Below are 18046 nucleotides of genomic sequence, written 5' to 3'. Positions count from 1 at the left end.
TGAGAATGTTGATGAAGTTGTGTATATAGTTGATGTTTGCTTTGTTTAGTAGTAAAAATAAAAACCGGGTAAAATCAATGCGCTACTTTCACAATCCCACTATTTCCTACCTTTACACATAGCCTCGTTACAACCCGTAAGTCCTTTCAATTCATAAGCATGTTAAATATTTATTAGGAGGAGATTTGATTTGTATACAAGCTTATTGTCGCATAATCACACACGTAAATTGAGTGTTTTAGCATAATGTGCTAATATTTCTTGTCACCGAGAGTTATTGTGAGGGGTGTATCTTGTGGTGTGATAAAAGGTTAGTAAAAGGACGATACATTTTAGCTTGGTTTGCATGTTGATCGCTTGTGCTTTGGAAGTGGTTTTTGAATGGGTTGCTTGGGACAAGCAACGGGTAAGTGTGGGGATGTGACGGGTGGTCCGTAGGACAACCCTTATGTGCCTTAAAAATATTAAAATCCCATGCTTTACACGGTTAATTGCTTGAACTTGGTAACTACTAGTTGTTTGGTTTTGCAGATAGTAAAGGGCATAAGATGCAGATTTTATGAAGCTTGGATGGACGATACACATGGTGAAAACAAGAGAGGCTATGAGGGTTTTCAAGAGAAAAAACAAAGGAGAAAGTTCAGTCTGGGCCGTAACCTACGGTAAGTCCCATAGGCTACGACACTCATGGATGCCATAATTTTCCGCCGTACCCCTGTTGAGTCGCGCCGAAATGAAATAATTGGCACCGTAACCTACGACGCCAGCCGTAGGCTACGGCACCATATGAGGGGCCGTTGACTTGTTGATCGACGTAAGCTACGACGGGTGGCATAGCTTACGGCGCCGTATGGATCCAAAATGTAACTTACGCATTTAATGCACCTTTGATGATGTTTTATGGTCCTATCATGGGTATTTCGGTTATCATTCACTTTAGAGACGAATTGTGCTTGTTCTTAGAGCTTGAAGACATTGGTTAATCTTTAGTTTGATATTTTTAACTTGTTTGAAGATCAAGACTTTGTTTATGATGTTTGTTCAAGCCATGAGTGGCTAAACTTGTTATGACTATCTTTAGTTGAAGGTTTGTAAGACTTTATGCTTTGATTTCCTTATTTCTTGAATAACAAACTTTATCTTTATGTTTTGTTTGTTATGGTGTGTGATTGGTTGTTAGTAAATTATTGATTCTTATGTCAATCTAGTTTGAAACCAGACGTTCTTGGTGCCGTTGGCAATCTAGATATCATGGGTAGAATTAGGCTTGGGTAAGGGTTAATTGATCATCGGGTAACAACCTCACATTCTAGGAATCTGAGTACTTAGTTCCCTTTTATCACTACAAGTAATCACACATGAACTATGTCTATGTAGTTCTTTCTAGTGGAATGATAGCATAAATGTCAAAGAAAACCGGAAACTAAAGATGGTTATTTGTCTCTAAATTGTTTACAAACCAAAACTTTCATTTTGCAATTAGAATAGTAATCTTAGTTTTAAAACTCAAATCAATCAAATCAACTCTTGAACTTTACTTTCATTGCAATTAGTTTAATTTTAGTTAACTTAGATAAACCTTTAAATAATGCGTATTCCACAAACTCTCTGTGTTCGATACCCACTTGCCACTAACTATTTAGTAGTAATTGGAATAAATTTGATTGTGACCACGACATCACGTCACGGTCCGTAAGGACAAGGAACGCACACAGAAATTAGCTCTTTTGCGGACCATATAGACCAAGGTCTACGGTCCGTATACGACGAGCAAAGATCAAATCTTTCACAAGTTGTGTCACACCCCGATTTCCAGTGGGCCCGAATGGGTACAATCGTGATGGTTGGATAACAGTTATGAGAGTATAATAATATGCAGCGGAAGTATTGGATTAAAATTATTAAAAATAAAGCTTGAATGTATAAAAGTATTACAAGCGTTCGATACAAGCCCACAGGAAGGATCCAAATAAAAAGAGCTTCAGACATCATAAGCCTTAACCAACAGGAGTGCGAATTCCTTAGCCTTCATTCTAGCCGACCCGTAATCCCAACCTATAATAAGGTTTGGTACCTGCTATTCAATCTTTTGAAAATACGTCAGCCAAGCTAAATCTGGTAAATACAATTAACTGACTCTTTGAAAAAAATAGTTTTCGAAAAGCGTTTTATACATATAGATAACCCGTAGGTGATCTTTTAAACATATCTTGAGATTATTCTTCTTACGAGATTATATACTTGATTAACTCATGACATGGTATCATTAACCCCCAATTATATCAGTTATCAAGTAAACTAATTAAATCGTATTCTTTCACTTTTGCGCAATCATAGGCGACTTACTTATGTAATAACCGCCCCAAGAGGCATATTTGCCATCCCAAGTTTACACTAAAATAAGTCAAGAGTGTTTACCTTTTTGCTAGCTTCCAATCAATAAGACGATATTTGGAAAAAAGCCGCAAGTCTAAGCATTATTGACCTATGTCCGATTATCTGGGGGGTACCATAGTCTAAAATGGACAGATTTATTATCTGTTAGAATGCATACGGGTCAAAGGTAGTTCCTTTAGATATGACCCGATACTTAAGAATAGGTTCGCTAGCTTAAGCGTATACCGAATAGAATGTAGTTTAAACCCAACAAGTACAACGACTTTTATAATATGGGTAAACAAAGTACATTCTGGATTTTGAGATTGATATGCTCTAAATTATATATATTTTTATACAAATATTTCCTACACTTTAAATATATTTTAAGTTAGTTTTTATTAAATATAATTCCAAATTGGATTATATTTATGTTTAGTCAGTTTCAAAATAAAAGAATGGTTTAATGGAAATCTCATAATATTTATATCGAAAAGGATTCTCACCATGAAAAATTAATTAGACATAATTTAATTGTGTGTTATGAAAGTATTAAAAGAGAATTAAAGGGTGTGATAAGAATTACGTATGATTCTATGACAAAAGGGTTTGAATGCAATTAAATGTGCTTAAAGAGTTGAATTGTTTTTATACTAATCTAATGTGATATTGGCTAGGAATTCTTTATGACAATAGGCTGCCAAAAACTTGGACATGATGAGAGGGAATTTTGTACTATTTTCGAAAAATATCAATGTCAAGAAATTATAATGGGCCGCCCAAAAATAATAAATCAAAGCCATGGAGTTTCGACAACATCAAGTTGAAAAAAAATAGTGGGCCACCAGCTATGCAGTGTCACGAGGAGAGTGGGGTAATTCTTTTTTTCTGTTGGGCTTTGGCATCAATGCATGCATCTATCTATAACTACACTATATAATAAAATAAAACCAGTTTTGTGACACTTATCATCATATTACGTCATCTCTTATAGATAATTATTATTTTAGTTTAATATTATTTAGTTTAATATCTTATATTATAGATAACCATTCTACTAAATATTATTAATTTAATATCTTATGGATAATTATTATTTAGTTTAATATGCTTCTCATTTATAATATTATTTAGAGTTAATTGTTGTAATCGTCCCTGAGGATTGTGCACGTTTGCCATTTTCATCCAAAATGACACTTTTTTTACTAAATTGCCCTCAACGTTTGTAACTTTTTGCCATTTTCATCCAAACCACTAACTTAGTTTATTTTTCTTTTAAGTCGAGGATATTTGGATGAAACTGGCAAATATAAAACCACAGGGACGATCTTGGCAATTTACTCTTTTAAATTTCTTTTATTTAATTATTTTTGTTACATCTATACTATATAATAAAAGAAACCACTTTTGTGACAATTGTCATCATATTAGGCCATCTCTTATAGATAATTATTATTTTAGTTTAATATTATTTAGTTTAATATCTTATATTATAGATAACCCATCTACTAAATATTATTAATTTAATATCTTATGGATAATTATTTTTTAGTTTAATCTCCTTCTCATTTATAATATTATTTAGAGTTAATTGCTGTAATCGTCCCTGAGGATTGGACATGTTTGCCATTTTCATCCAAAATGACACTTTTATACTAAATTGCCCTCAAAGTTTGTAACTTTTTGCCATTTTCATCCAAACCACTAACTTAGTTTATTTTTCTTTTAAGTTGAGGATATTTGGATGAAACTGGCAAATATAAAACCACAGGGATGATTTTGGCAATTTACTCTTTTAAATTTCTTTTATTTAATTATTTTTGTTACATATATAATAAAAAAGAATATACATAAAGTTTTTAGAAAAAAAATTAATAGTTTTGTCACATAATTTTTATAAATTTTCATCCAAATCACTAACTCATTTTATTTTTTTCTGTTAAGGTGAATGATGTTTTAAATTTTATAAATTAAGACAGAAATTAATTTACAGCTTCTTTATATAAATCAGTTTTATAAAGAGAAAACGTCATTGGTGTGCAACACATAACAATCGATTACAATTTTTAGTATTTATCAGCTGTAGAGATAGAAAAAAATTGTAAAACATTACATATTTTTTAAATATGTTGAGCACCTAGGAAATATGTTGCTAGAAATAAAATATTTGTTTAATTAAGATTATGAGGGTAATTAAGTAATACTTATTCTGAGTGGCTTGAGTAAAGAAACTTTTGGTTCATAGTATTATAATTACAATTTGGTGGGTAATTTTAAGGTTTGGTAACGATACGTTGTTTGATGGGGCGGAGGGGGGGGGGGCATTGGCTTCTGTTTTTCCTTAGGAGCGAATAATAGTAGAAGATGAATTACAAACTTGGTACATACGATAAGATTTTTTTATTTGACCTTTTCAGTAAGGTCACAAGCACTTTAGTTTTATAAAAATTAGAGATTTAAGTAGATTTTATTTTTTATAAAACTGATCTATATAAAAAATAGAAATAAATTTCTGTCTTAGTTTATAAACATCCTTCGCCTTAATAGAAAAAATAACTTAGTTAATGGTTGGATGAAAATTTATAAAAATTATGTGACAAAGCTATTATTTTTTTCATATAAAAATTGCATGTATATATTTTTTATTATATATGTAACAAAATTAATTAAATAAAAGAAATTTATAAGATATAACTTTTTATTACATTTATTAAACTCATGTAATACACGTAGTTTTAAAGATATAACTTTTTTAGTATATAAAACTACATTTATTCAACCCGTACAATATGTTTCTTATAGATATCACTTTTTATTATTTAATATATAAAATTATATTTATTCAACCCGTGCAATAAATGATGTTTTTAAAGATATATTGTTTTATTATTTAGTATATAAAATTTAGAAAAAAAACCCTAGTGGATGAATTATAAGAGGGGTGTGGCCAATTGAATTTTTAGGGAGAACAACATATACGACAGAAAGCATAAGCATACGGCAGGAAGGAGGTCGCACGAAGAAAAAAAATAAAGAGAAGACTGTTGTTTGTTTTTGGCGCAAGGGAAAAATATTTGGTTCGTGTTCAGAGCATTGCGGGTTCGGTATCACACTTAATTTTTCTAATCTTTGGCATTGAACCATGTCTTGTTTGATTTTTAAAACCGAGTTTGTTATGCTTTTGATCAACATGAGTTGCTAAATTTCTAAACTACCTAGGTTGTGATGAACTAGTGATTGTTACGTTGTTTTGACTTGGTTTTGGTTATTTTATGCGATTTACATAACTTTACCTTGAAATTGATCTTGATATTGCATGTTTAAGTGTTGTAATTGATTGTTAACTGATAAATTCAGCGGTTTAGGCATGAAGAAATTCACCCTAGACTTAGGATTTAATTTGAATCGGTTAATCTTAGGGTTTTTAGGTTTGAATATTGAGTTTAAAAATAAACCAAGTTAATCAACTATTAAAATCAATAACTAAAACTTGCATCCTCATCTTTTGACTCGAAAGACGATTTAGGTGGCTAGGTTATTAGCTAATCGTTGTTGGGTAGATTGGGTGACCGATAGCTCGGGCTCGTTTATTTCATCGCCTTTAGGTTTTCTTGGGATTTCGATTTTCAAGGTTGGGTTTGCTTCAGGAATAGAGGGTTTTGGGGGTAATTTAACTTTTATTACCTAATATTCGTGGGATTTGGTATCGATAGGTCGAGCCGGTTCGTTCTAGCACTTCGCATTTCGTCCCTATCTTTCGATTGATCATCTCTAGCGGGAGGTTATTCGGGTAGATTAGGATATTTAGCCATTACCATAGTCAAGATAGCGTTGCATGATTCTAGGGATTCGATACCTGGGTAGTCTTTTCTCATTATATTTGTTCTACACTGTGCTCCCAAGTTCGTGTTTGGTTTAAGTCGCTTGTCTTGTTTTCTTCACTTTCTTAATTAATTAGGTTATTAGTTAATCATCAAAACAAACTTAAAAATTGACTTTGTATTCGACAACGGTTCATTATCTAGAGTTTGCATATAGTGTCCACGGATTGATATCTGGTCTTGCCATCTACACTACACTGCAACGTGTGCACTTGCCAATTGTGTGTGGTTTAGTTAGCGATTCCTTTTTAAAACTTGTTCGAAATTAATAGTTACATTTTCACACATCAAGTTTTTGGCGCCGTTGTCGGGGACACTGGCACTTTAGAGAACGACCCGAGTCGTCTGTTTAGTTGTTTGCTTGTTTTCGTAGATTTCCATTGCCTTTAGGTCCCTTTTTCTTGCAATTTGTGCCTCTAGGGTTAGATTTGCTTTAGTATTTAGATTAGTAATTTCACCATTGTATGCGTCATACTCGTTCACAGGGGCCACCTTTGTTTGTTGCTTCGTCTGAGCCCGAGCGAGATTTTCACGAGCGCCTTCGCACCTTCCGAGCTAGTCAGGTACACATTCCATCTTCTGCTTTCATTATGGGTGACAATGAGGCCCTAGTTAGGAGAGTCGTCGCAGACTACGCCCGGCCGAATGCGGCCAATGCTCGATCCAGCATCACCCGACCCGCTATTGGAGTTAATCATGGAGTGACGCCCCACCCCCACGAGGAATATGCTGAAAACCATTGCTGGTGGCAATCTGATGACCGCCAAAACACCAGAGGAGTGCACTGAGATGTTCGAGGACATAGCGATGAGTAGTAACGAGTTTGCTGATTCCAGAAATTCATCCGCTACACAGAGAGGTGTGCATAAGGTTGATGATACCACTAGGATGCAAGCGCAGATTGACGCCCTGACGAAAAAGATGAATGATATGGAGTCAAAGAAGGAACAGGTGTGCGAGATATGCACTGGGAGGCATGACACGACCGCGTGTCCTTTTACCCCTGCGGAGTCACCAGAGCAGGTAGAGTTTGTGGGTAATCGAAATCAGAACAATTCTGTGGATCGTTACAATTCAAATTGGAAGAACTACCCGAATTTCAGCTGGAAGAAAAACAACCCACCGGGGTTTCAGCCGCGTCAGAATTTGTTTCAGGACGAAGGAGCTAGTTCGGGTACGAAGAACCCGACAATAGAGGAGTTGCTGAGGCAAAACAAGGAGACGTTAGCCAAGTAGATGCAGTTGCTTACACAGTTCATCACGCGAGAGGATACTCGATATCAGGAGACACAGTCGAGGTTCATGGAGCACAAGACCTTCATGAAGAGTCAGAGCACTGCACTGTAGAACCTGGAGAGGACAGTCGGTTCGCTGGCCGATCAGCTGAACCAGAGACCTCAAGGTGGTCTCCCTAGTAGCACTGTTGGAAATCCGAAGGCTACTGCAAAGGTTGTTACTACGAGGATTGGGCGAGGAGCTGTCGAGGTCGAGCCGATAGTTGATGAGGAACCGGTCGACGAGGAGATTGAGATGGAGACCCCTGCTGGCAAAGTGCACGAGAGGCTGTGCCCAGCAATTACAGCACAATCTTGCGGGTCTTTAGGAGAGAAGAAGGAGGAGAAAAAGGAGCCGATGAGGGTTTATAAACCGACACCCCCTTACCCAGGTCGGTTGATAAAGGGTAAGGATGCAGAGCAGTACGGAAAGTTCCTCGAGATGTTGATGAAGCTGCACGTGAATATTCCATTCGTAGAGGCCTTATCGAAGATGCCGAAGTACGCGAAGTTTCTCAAGGACTTGCTCACGAATAAGAAGAAGTTGGATGACCTTTCTACTGTCACATTGAGCGAGGGGTGTTCTTCCGTCTTGCAGAACAAGCTACTAAAGAAGGTTTCTGATCCTGGTAGCTTCACCATTTCGTGTCTGATCAGAAATCTCATCCTCAGCAACGCGCTGGCAGACCTAGGGGCTAGCATAAATCTTATGTCGTATTCCATCTTTGCTAAGCTCAATCTAGGCGATCCATCTCTTAAGCGCATGAGTCTTCAGTTGGCTGATCGATCAGTGAAGTTCCCAAGAGGGATTGCAGAGAATATGATAGTGAAGGTCGACAAATTCGTATTTCCAGTTGACTTCGTTATCCTTGACATGGACGAGGAATCTGAGGTCCCGCTGATTTTAGGTCGTCCATTCCTTGCCACTTCACGTGCACTCATTGACGTGCACGACGGCAAGTTGACTCTTCGAGTTGATGAGGATGAAGTCACATTCGACATTCAGCGTTCTATGAGGCATACCCAACAACATGATGACACTCTATAATTTATCGATACTCTTATGTCACATGTGGGTAGCCTCCTCAGCGAGATTTGCGGGAGAGATGCGTCCAATACGCAGGTTGCGAGTGTGGATGATCAGGGGAGTGGGGTCACTGAGTTGGATGTTGAGCAGGACCCTCTATCGCAGGCTACCGAGCCTTCCCCTTGATTTGAGGTGTTTAAGGTCATCAAGGAGGAGGAGATTCCGAAGGAGAGACCGTCTGTTGAGGTACCCCCGGGAGTTGAAGAAGTTACCGTCTCATCTGGAGTATGCATTCTTGGGCGAGGGATCTCAGTTACCCATCATCATAGCTTCTGGACTGAAGGAGGAAGAGAATAAGAAGCTGATGAGTGTCCTGAGAGACCATAGGCGGGCGATTGTGTGGAAGCTGATGGATATCAAGGGTATTCACCCTTCGTTTTGCACACACAAGATCTTGATGGAAGAGGAGTTCAAGCCGTTGGTTCAGCCTCAGAGAAGGCTAAACCCTAATATGCTGGACGTTGTGAAGAAAGAGGTTATTAAGTTGCTGGAGGCAGGACTGATTTACCCGATTTTGGACTCTGCATGGGTGAGTCCTGTCCAGGTGGTCCCCAAGAAGGGGGTATGACAGTGGTCGTCAACGATAAGAATGAGTTGATACCCACCCGGACCGTCACCGGCTGGCGAGTTTGCATAGATTATCGCAGACTCAATGATGCCACGCGCAAGGATCACTTTCCTTTGCCGTTTATTGATCAGATGCTGGAGCGACTGTCAGGACAACAGTTCTATTGCTTTCTTGATGGATTCTCAGGTTATTTCTAGATCCCTATTGCACTAGAGGATCGGGAAAAGACCACATTTACATGCCCCTTCGGCACCTTCACGTATCGACGCATGCCATTTGGGTTGTGTAACGCTCCGGCCACATTTAAGCGCTGTATGGTGTCGATCTTTCATGAGTTGATCGAGGACTCCATGGAGGTGTTTATGGATGACTTCTTTGTGTTTGGGAGTTCCTTCGATCACTGACTGCGTAATCTCGAGCGTGTGCTTACTCGATGTGAGGAGACGAACCTGATGCTTAACTGGGAAAAGTATCATTTCGTGGTTCGAGAGGGGATTGTGCTAGGGCACAAGATTTCACAGGCGGGGCTTGAGGTTGATCAAGCCAAGGTTGATGTTATTTCCAAGCTTCCGCCGCCTACTTCTGTGAAATCGATTCGGAGTTTCTTGGGTCATGCGGGATTCTACCGCCGCTTCATCTGTGGATTTTCAAAGATTGCTCGCCCGATGACCCAGCTGTTAGAAAAGGATAGGCCATTCGTGTTCGACGATGAGTGTTTGAGGGCCTTCGAGTTGATTAGGGAGAGGTTAGTGAGTGCTCCCATTCTGATTGCTCCCGATTGGAGCCTCCCATTCTAGATCATGTGCGATGCTAGCGACTTCACCGTTGGGGCCGTTTTAGGGCAGCATAAGGAGAAACACTTTCATCCTATTTACTACGCTAGCAAGACCCTAACCGACGCCAAAGAAAACTATACCATGACAGAGAAGGAGTTGCTAGCAGTCGTATTCGCGTGCGACAAATTCCGGTCTTATCTTGTGCTGTCAAAGACCGTTATTTTCACGGATCATGCAACCTTGCGATACTTGTTTGCGAAGAAGGATGCGAAGCCGAGGCTGATTCGGTGGATTCTGCTACTTCAGGAGTTTGATCTAGAAATCCGAGACAAGAAGGGTGCTGAAAACGTAGCTGCTGATCATTTGTCGAGATTAGAGAGCCTCGAGATAGAGAAAACTCGGGAGAATAGGATTGGGGATGAGTTTCCCCATGAGATTCTGATGTTCATGAAAGCCCACGAGGAAGGCTTTCCCTGGTTAGCCGACCTTGCGAACTACTTGTCTATAGGTGACCTTGTGGAGGGCATGACACACCAGCAAAAGGAGAAATTCTTTGCGGATGTCAAGCACTACATTTGGGAGGATCCTTACTTGTTTTGGATCGGTGTAGACCAGGTTATTAAGATATATGTGTTTGGGTCCGAGTCTCGCAGTATTCTGCGACATTGTCATGAGGGACCGACTGGTGGCCACTATGGTGCGGCTTATACCGCCAAACGGTTGCTTAACGCAGGTTTTTATTGGCCGGCCATCTTTAGGGATGCACACGAGTTTGTGCGAAGCTGTGATGCCTGTCAGAGGACAGGAAATATCTCATCCCGTAATGAGATGCCTCAGAACCCCATTCAAGTGGTTGAGATCTTTAACATATGGGGCATTAATTTTATGGGTCCATTTCCCATGTCTCGTGGGAATCGATACATCCTAGTTGTGGTCGACTATGTTTCTAAGTGGGTGGAGGCGCAAGCTTTTCCTACGAATGACGCGAGGGTTGTGGTGAGATTTTTGAAAAAGTTGTTTGCTAGGTTCGGAACACCTAAGGCCTTGATATCTGATCTAGGCACCCACTTCTGTAATTCACAGATGGAAAAGGTTTTGAAATGCTATGGGGTCACCCATCGGCTTTCAATGGCCTATCATCCACAAACAAGTGGGCAGGTGGAAAATTCGAACAGGGGTATTAAGCGGATTCTAGAGAAAACCGTCGGACACAGTCGTATTGATTGGTCCGAGAAGTTGGATGACGCTCTGTGGGGTTTCCGTACTGCGTATAGGACGCCTATTGGGACCACACCTGGGAAAGCATGTCATCTACTGGTAGAGCTAGAGCATCGTGCATACTGGGCACTGAAGCTAGTCAATCTTGACTTGCCAGCTGCGGGTAAGAACCAGTTTCTTCAGATTCACGAGTTAGAGGAGTTACGCGACGAGGCGTATGAGAAGTCGTGGGCATATAAAGAACGTACTAAGGCGTTGCGGGACAGACACTTGAAGCAGGTGAAAGAGTTCAAGTGTAGGGAGAAGGTGTTGCTATTTAATTCCTGGTTGAAGCTGTTCCCGGGAAAGCTTAGGTCGCGTTGGGTTGGTCCGTATGTGGTTACGCAGGTTTTCCCACACGGAAGAGTAGAGGTTGAGAATGAGGACGGTCAGAGGCTTAAGGTCAATGGTCATCGCTTAAAGCATTTCGTCGAGGGACCAGTTGAGGAGAGAGCGGAGGAGGTACTATAACTCCCGCTTGTTAGCACATCAGAGTTGGCTTGCGTACTCGGATGTTCGTCCGAGTTGTAGAGTTTGTATGGTTTCTCTTAGTATTTATTTTATTTTTATCTTTTATGTACTTGTGTCTAAATTAGTTGGTTTGAGTCAGTTTTGTCGTTGAGTCAATTTTACGCTTGGGTTTGATTGTGTATTATGTATGCAGGTTTGATTGACCCATTCGTACGTCAGTTTTGGATACGATCGTGAAAGAAATGCTATACGATCGTGTACGAGTTCGTATTGATGACACGCGCAACTTGCACTGATTTTTATCCTGACTAGCTAAGTCCTTTCCAATTCGTTATCTTTTTATTTTGTATATTATTTTAGGTTTTATTTCTTATTTATTTTTAGTTGTCTTTCATCCTACATTGGGGACAATATAAATTTTAAGTGCGGGGATGGTAGCTACGTCTTTAGGTATATTTGAGTAAAAAAATAAAATAAAATATACAAAAAAAATAAACAAATAAAAAAATGGTTTTGCGAGTCCCGGTCCTTTAGCGCATAGAAAACAAAAACCTTTTCAAAACGTCCATCAAAAGCGGTTTAATTGTCGAATTTACGAGTCGAGAGCACATGTTTCTATAAGTTGCGGGATAGTAGGTTGACTGAATCGTTTTTTTGGGAGTAAAAGGTTTTGGGATGCCTAGGATAGTGGATGGAGCCGGAGAGTTAATTGGTTGTGCATTGTCGATATCGGTAGCCCTATTTTCCACATGATAGTGAGATTTGAGCCTTTACATGTTTCATATTTATATGTTCACTGCTTTCGTTTCATGTGTGTTTACCGACTTGTTGCATTACTTTAGAACTTGTGCGTTTTGATGCAGTTTGAGACCTTCGGTTAGGATTTGACATGGATATGATAGAGGCATTAGGATCACCCTATTTGTGTAACCTGTAGGACATGGGTCACAATTTTATAATAAAAATTACATAAATAAATATAAAATTGTAAAGATACTCTCTTTACATAATTTTTTGGGAAATTGCAGTACCCGTACCGTTTACAAATCCATACAAAATTAAATATGAAATACGACATATCTAAATAAATCGATTCAAATCGTTGTCTTTGACAAGAGCTTGAGAAGCGTCTTCTTGTACAATTTCTGCTACGAGAACTTGAACCGCGTCTCCTTTTGCGATCCTTCTTGGCTGCAAAAATGAACAAACTGATGTTGATGGTTGTGGCTGAGGCACGTGTTCAACACGCTTCCCTTAAAACAGATTTCGCACCTCTACTAAAGATGACGCGTCTGTTTCCCAGGGTACAACAGCCGAAGCAGTATGTACTGCCGGAAATGGCCACGCGCCCGAGGTTACACCGGATAAAATTATAGTGTTAGAACTTATGGAAAATAATAATATGATGGTGATGAAAATGAATAGAGAAAACATATCTCTCTAAGTACCCAACACATGGGTCTTCAAGTCTTCACCACTTCTCTAAGAGTTCTTCATGCTTATTTTTTTTCTTGTAGTTTTCTCATCATCCCCAATAAGGCACATAGCCTACCACTTTTACAATAGATGTAGGTAGTGAAGAGTTACAATTAGTTGGTGATTTATTAGAGATATAAAACTCTAATAAAGTTTCACTTAATTAGTGATTAATTAGAGACATAAAAACTCTAATAAAAGCTAATCAAGTGACATAAAAACTCTACTCAAGAGTTAGTCACCAAAGAGTTACTCACCATGAAGAGTCCATTAATTATCACTAAATTAATTTCCATTCACATTATTCAAAATTTCCAACAATCCCCCACATGAATGGAGATTGGTCAAAATACACAAAAATCCGAATGTAACATCGACAGTTGAGTATTGCAAGATAGGTAGGTATTAGCTTTGAACCTTCCTTTGTGAAGCATACTTAGTCTCCTAGCGGTGTGTAGACGCGATGTCCTTGAACAAACCCCTATTTGTGTAGACGACAATACACTTCACACAATACTCTCCTTAGCCGGGTCATCCCCTCATAGTCGTGTCCAATTATGGTCGTGGAACACTTTCCTTGTTCTGCGAGAGCTCTAGGAATTGTGCCCCCAATTCCATTCGAAGCGACCTCACTTCTCTCTAACATAGGTGATTCTATTAAATCATTAAAAGCTTCGTGGTTACTATGATTACACAAAATCATTTACCACATAATATGCTTAGCCTCACAATTTGTCACTGAATTTTGATAGGAATGAACTAGGATGTATTAAAGCACCCTTTTATCGTTTAGGGGGTATATATGACCATCTATAGTAGCTTATGCATATCAGCTATGCCCCCACAATGACCACCCTTAGGCATATTGTCACACCCCGACCACGTAAAACAACAAAACGTGGCGGAAACGTCGGGGAGTGTTGTAACAGAATCATTGTTTCACAACCATTGTCACACCCCGACCACGTAAAACAACAAAACGTGGCGGAAACGTCGGGGAGTGTTGTAACAGAATCATTGTTTCATAACACATGGAAGATTGAAATATTGTTTTATTGATTTAAAAGGGGTTACAATGTCTTATCAAACAAATAAGTATAACATAATTAACTAGTCTTGCATCTTTTATTGTCACTAAGGCCCAAGTCCGCCTATGTGTGTCTTGATCAATCCTATGCATCATCTCCTGAAACACATGTGAAAATAGGTACGTCAGCCTAAAAATGCCGGCGAGTACATAGGTTTTATTGATTTAGGATTCATGACTTATAGGTTTAGAAGAAGTTGTTTAACAAAAAGTTAGTCATGATCCTTGTAAAATGTTTTGTTTTATAAATCCTTGGAAAAACGATGATAGATATGTATATTTAAAAGAATAATGTAAGGTTAAATGAATAACCAAGTAAAAATGAATTTGTATAAATCAAACTGTTTTGTAAAACAATGTCTTGGGAAAAATATGTTATTTGTGTAAAAATGTATAAGTCCAAATGAATGATTTAAATAACGCTACGCCATGTCATATAATACAAGCACTTATATATAGGAAGTACCAGTGGCATATCCACCATGCTTGTAGCATACTACACACATATCGTTACTTAAGTCACTTAAACAAACCACCAAAGCATATAGTTCATGTTCAAACAAATCATCAAATGTTCTTGTCTAAACCATTGTCAATGTTTAAAACCCATAATGTAGTCATGTAGTTATGTGTAAACAAAGTTATGTATGGTAAGTAACAAAATAAGAATACTTAACCATAAGTAAAAAGGAACAAAACAAAGTATTTTGAATAAATTCAAAAAGTTATGTTTTGCCAAGTAGAAAACATGGTTTATTGATACAAACATTTATGTGGTAAGTTAAACGCATTACATTCAAGCCTTGAGACAGCAGGATAACCTTAGAGTAAAGGTTATCAAAGTAAAATGTTCACGGATTCAGTCATTCCTTACATCCACACCAACCCAGGATGTCAGGAACGGGATTTGTCAAGTCCTATGGTACCAATACCTACTACCGAGCGGCATGATCGGTGTTAATGAATGTAGTAAGGAACCGTTTATGCAAACCAAATGTTATACCAAATGTAAACATGTTATGTGAAAACAATGTACTAAGTATGCTAAGTAACATACAAAGCAGAAAAGTTATGTAAATCAATGTGCCAGCATGTTAAATGAACATACATAGCAAGTGAAATGAAATGTAAAACAATGTGCTTAGCATGTCAAGTAAACATACATAGCAAGTGAAATGAAATGTAAAACAATGTGCTTGGCATGTCAAGTAAACATACATAGCAAGTGAAATGAAATGTAAAACAATGTGCTTAGCATGTCAAGTAAACATACATAGCAAGTGAAATGAAATGTACTAATAGTGTACTAATTAACATAGCAAGCATATGATGTGAAAACATGGAAAGCACAAAAGTAACAAGTAGGCACATGTGTTTCACCCTAAAATGTTTGAAAACAGTAAAAGAGGGGTCTATGTACTCACAGTAGTGCGTCTTGAATCGAATCTCAAACCCTGTCCGCTACACGACAACCTACAAGGTACTAATGTCTATTAGACGAGCGGGTCGTGCCTTGGCTTAGAGTTTAGTGTTTTGATTTGCGTTACTTAGGTATTATTTTGTTAAAACAATGATAATTATTTTAACTTAACTATCGATATTAGAAAAATAGTTAGACAACTATTTCGTACCTACTTTCTCTAATATTTTACTAAGTGTTCGGATTCTCGGAAAGTTTCGGTAGGGTATCCTCTGTAAATAGAGGTGTCCATGCTTTAATAGCATATCATTTTCTTTTATATAAAACCAATAGTTCATTTTTAATCACCAAATCGACATATCGACAAACAAAACGTTGCATACTTCATTTCAGCTTTATAACTCGAAACCAGACTGTTTTCGAGGATTTTTATAAAATAGTTAACCTTTTCTAAAAATCTCCAAATTTTTACAGAATATGACATATGTTCCAAAATTTATTGTGTAAAAATATCAAAGTCCAATTTGTTACCCATATTTTATAAAAAATCATTTTCTCGACAGCAATCAGATTTGTTACCATTCTGATTGCAGTTTACGGAAATATTCACTAAAAATCAACCGTAAGTCCGTTTGACGAAATTCCAGTTGGAGGGTCGTCCTGACAACGGTGTCCATCTACTGTAAAAATTTCATGGGTTGATTTTATTCAGGTTTTAAGTTGTGACTCCAAAAATGTCATACTTTTTCTGCAATAAAAATGCAGCTTGAGCTGCTGTCCAAAAATAACCTTTTAAAAATAGTAAACGGTCTCAAAAAATTATGATTCCAGTGCCATTTGCTTAGTTATTCCAAAACACTCATTTTAGGCTTTAGAAATTCCGTTTTTCGACTTAAAATGACCCCGTTACAGCCTGTTGAAGTTGGCTGGAAATCCAACTCAGCAAGCTGTTTGAGTTTTTGTGTGTGAAAAACAATCAACAATCGAACAAGAATCGAAGTGAGACAAGAGTATGAATGGACTTACTACTAGCACAAGGCTAGGGTAGAAATTCTAGTGAAAATGATGGTGAGAAAGATGATGAACAAGACTAGAACAAAGCTCCTTTGAATGCCCTTCACTTGCAACCTCCATGGATCACCTTCAAAGTTTTGAATGAAGAACAAGTCTTGAAGATTGAAGTTAGAGAGAGAGTAATGGGGGACGATTGAAGGAGGAGGTTGTGTGGATGTTGAGTGGTGAAATGTGTAACGCTCGGCTCTTTTGTACTTTCCATTTATAGAAAGCTTTGTTCGTATTTCTATCTTTGGAAACTTTGTAGTCTTGTAATCGTTCCTTCTTTATAATCATTATCAAACCGAGACTTGGATCACTAATGAAGTTTATATTTTGTTACATCTATGTTAAACGCATTCTATGTATACTCGTATGTTCGATTTGGTGAATCAGTCTATGTTTAATCGTGATTCTTGAAAACTATGTGCGAAACTTGTAATTAAACTAAACTTATGCATTGAACGTGTTTTGAACGAGAACGATACTTAATTTCGACATTTATGCACTCAATTATACTTGGTTTATGATAATCATACTTGTCTTGCCCTTAAACAATGCTTATATGACAAGAACATCCCCTAAAACTCTTAAAAACCCTAAACTATGAACTACAAGGGCCAAATTGTCATTTTTCAAACTTAATTTCATAATCCATGTGCTAGCGTAGCGCGACGGGTATAGCCTGGTTGCTAGCGCTACGCGAGCGCCTTGTTTCGGCAGACTTGTGTTTTCTTTCAAATTTTGCACGAAATCCAACTCTCCAACCTCACCCAATCACCTTTAATCCACCTCTAATCACCTCCAATCACCTCTAATCTCTTCCATTATAAATACTCACCTTCTCCAACTCATTTTAGACTTTCACAACTCTCTAATCTTCACAAAATTGCTCTCTAATCAGCTGAGAATCTGAGTTTTGGACAGATTCGTGAAGCTTTACTAAAGTGAGTGTAACTTGCTCATTTCTCAACCAAATCACTTGGTTCTTCTTCCTATTGCTTTGTTATTTCATTGGGTTTGAATCCTTGGTTTTTCCTTGGAAGAATCAGGCTTGGATTTGCCCTAAAATGGACTAAAACTTTCTGTTTTGTTTCAAACTTATGCAAACTTCATCTAACTTGTGTGAAACACATCTCAAACCAATGTCCTAATGCTTACAACCCCTCTTATGGTTGGTTAAGCTTAAAAACATGGTTGAGACATCTAAATCAGAGGTTAAAACCTCATAAACTTTCTGTTTTAATTAGGGTTTTACCCACAAGTAGTGTTCAAGTGTGAAGCTTGATGTATGTGTGATGGTTGGATTAGCTTGGGCTA

At 37.9% G+C, this 18046-nt stretch overlaps 2 protein-coding genes across 2 annotated transcripts; both read left to right on the top strand.

Annotated features, from left to right (window-relative positions):
• The first annotated feature begins 7787 nt into the window (after nt 1-7787).
• On the top strand, nt 7788-8579 carry LOC110892779. The gene has a single exon (XM_022139928.1). The coding sequence runs from the start codon at nt 7788-7790 to the stop codon at nt 8577-8579; it is 792 nt and encodes a 263-aa protein (XP_021995620.1).
• A 1059-nt stretch (nt 8580-9638) lies between these two features.
• Nucleotides 9639-9983, top strand: LOC110892780 (uncharacterized mitochondrial protein AtMg00860-like). Its single transcript, XM_022139929.1, has one exon. It carries the CDS (start codon nt 9639-9641, stop codon nt 9981-9983), a length of 345 nt encoding a protein of 114 aa, XP_021995621.1.
• The last annotated feature ends 8063 nt before the right edge of the window (nt 9984-18046 follow it).

Source organism: Helianthus annuus, chromosome 12 (genome assembly GCF_002127325.2).
Source record: "Helianthus annuus cultivar XRQ/B chromosome 12, HanXRQr2.0-SUNRISE, whole genome shotgun sequence".
In the NCBI taxonomy this organism is placed as follows: Eukaryota; Viridiplantae; Streptophyta; class Magnoliopsida; order Asterales; family Asteraceae; genus Helianthus; species Helianthus annuus.
The sequence above is the reverse complement of the archived record's forward strand: the minus strand, read 5'-3'. Positions and strand labels throughout refer to the sequence as shown.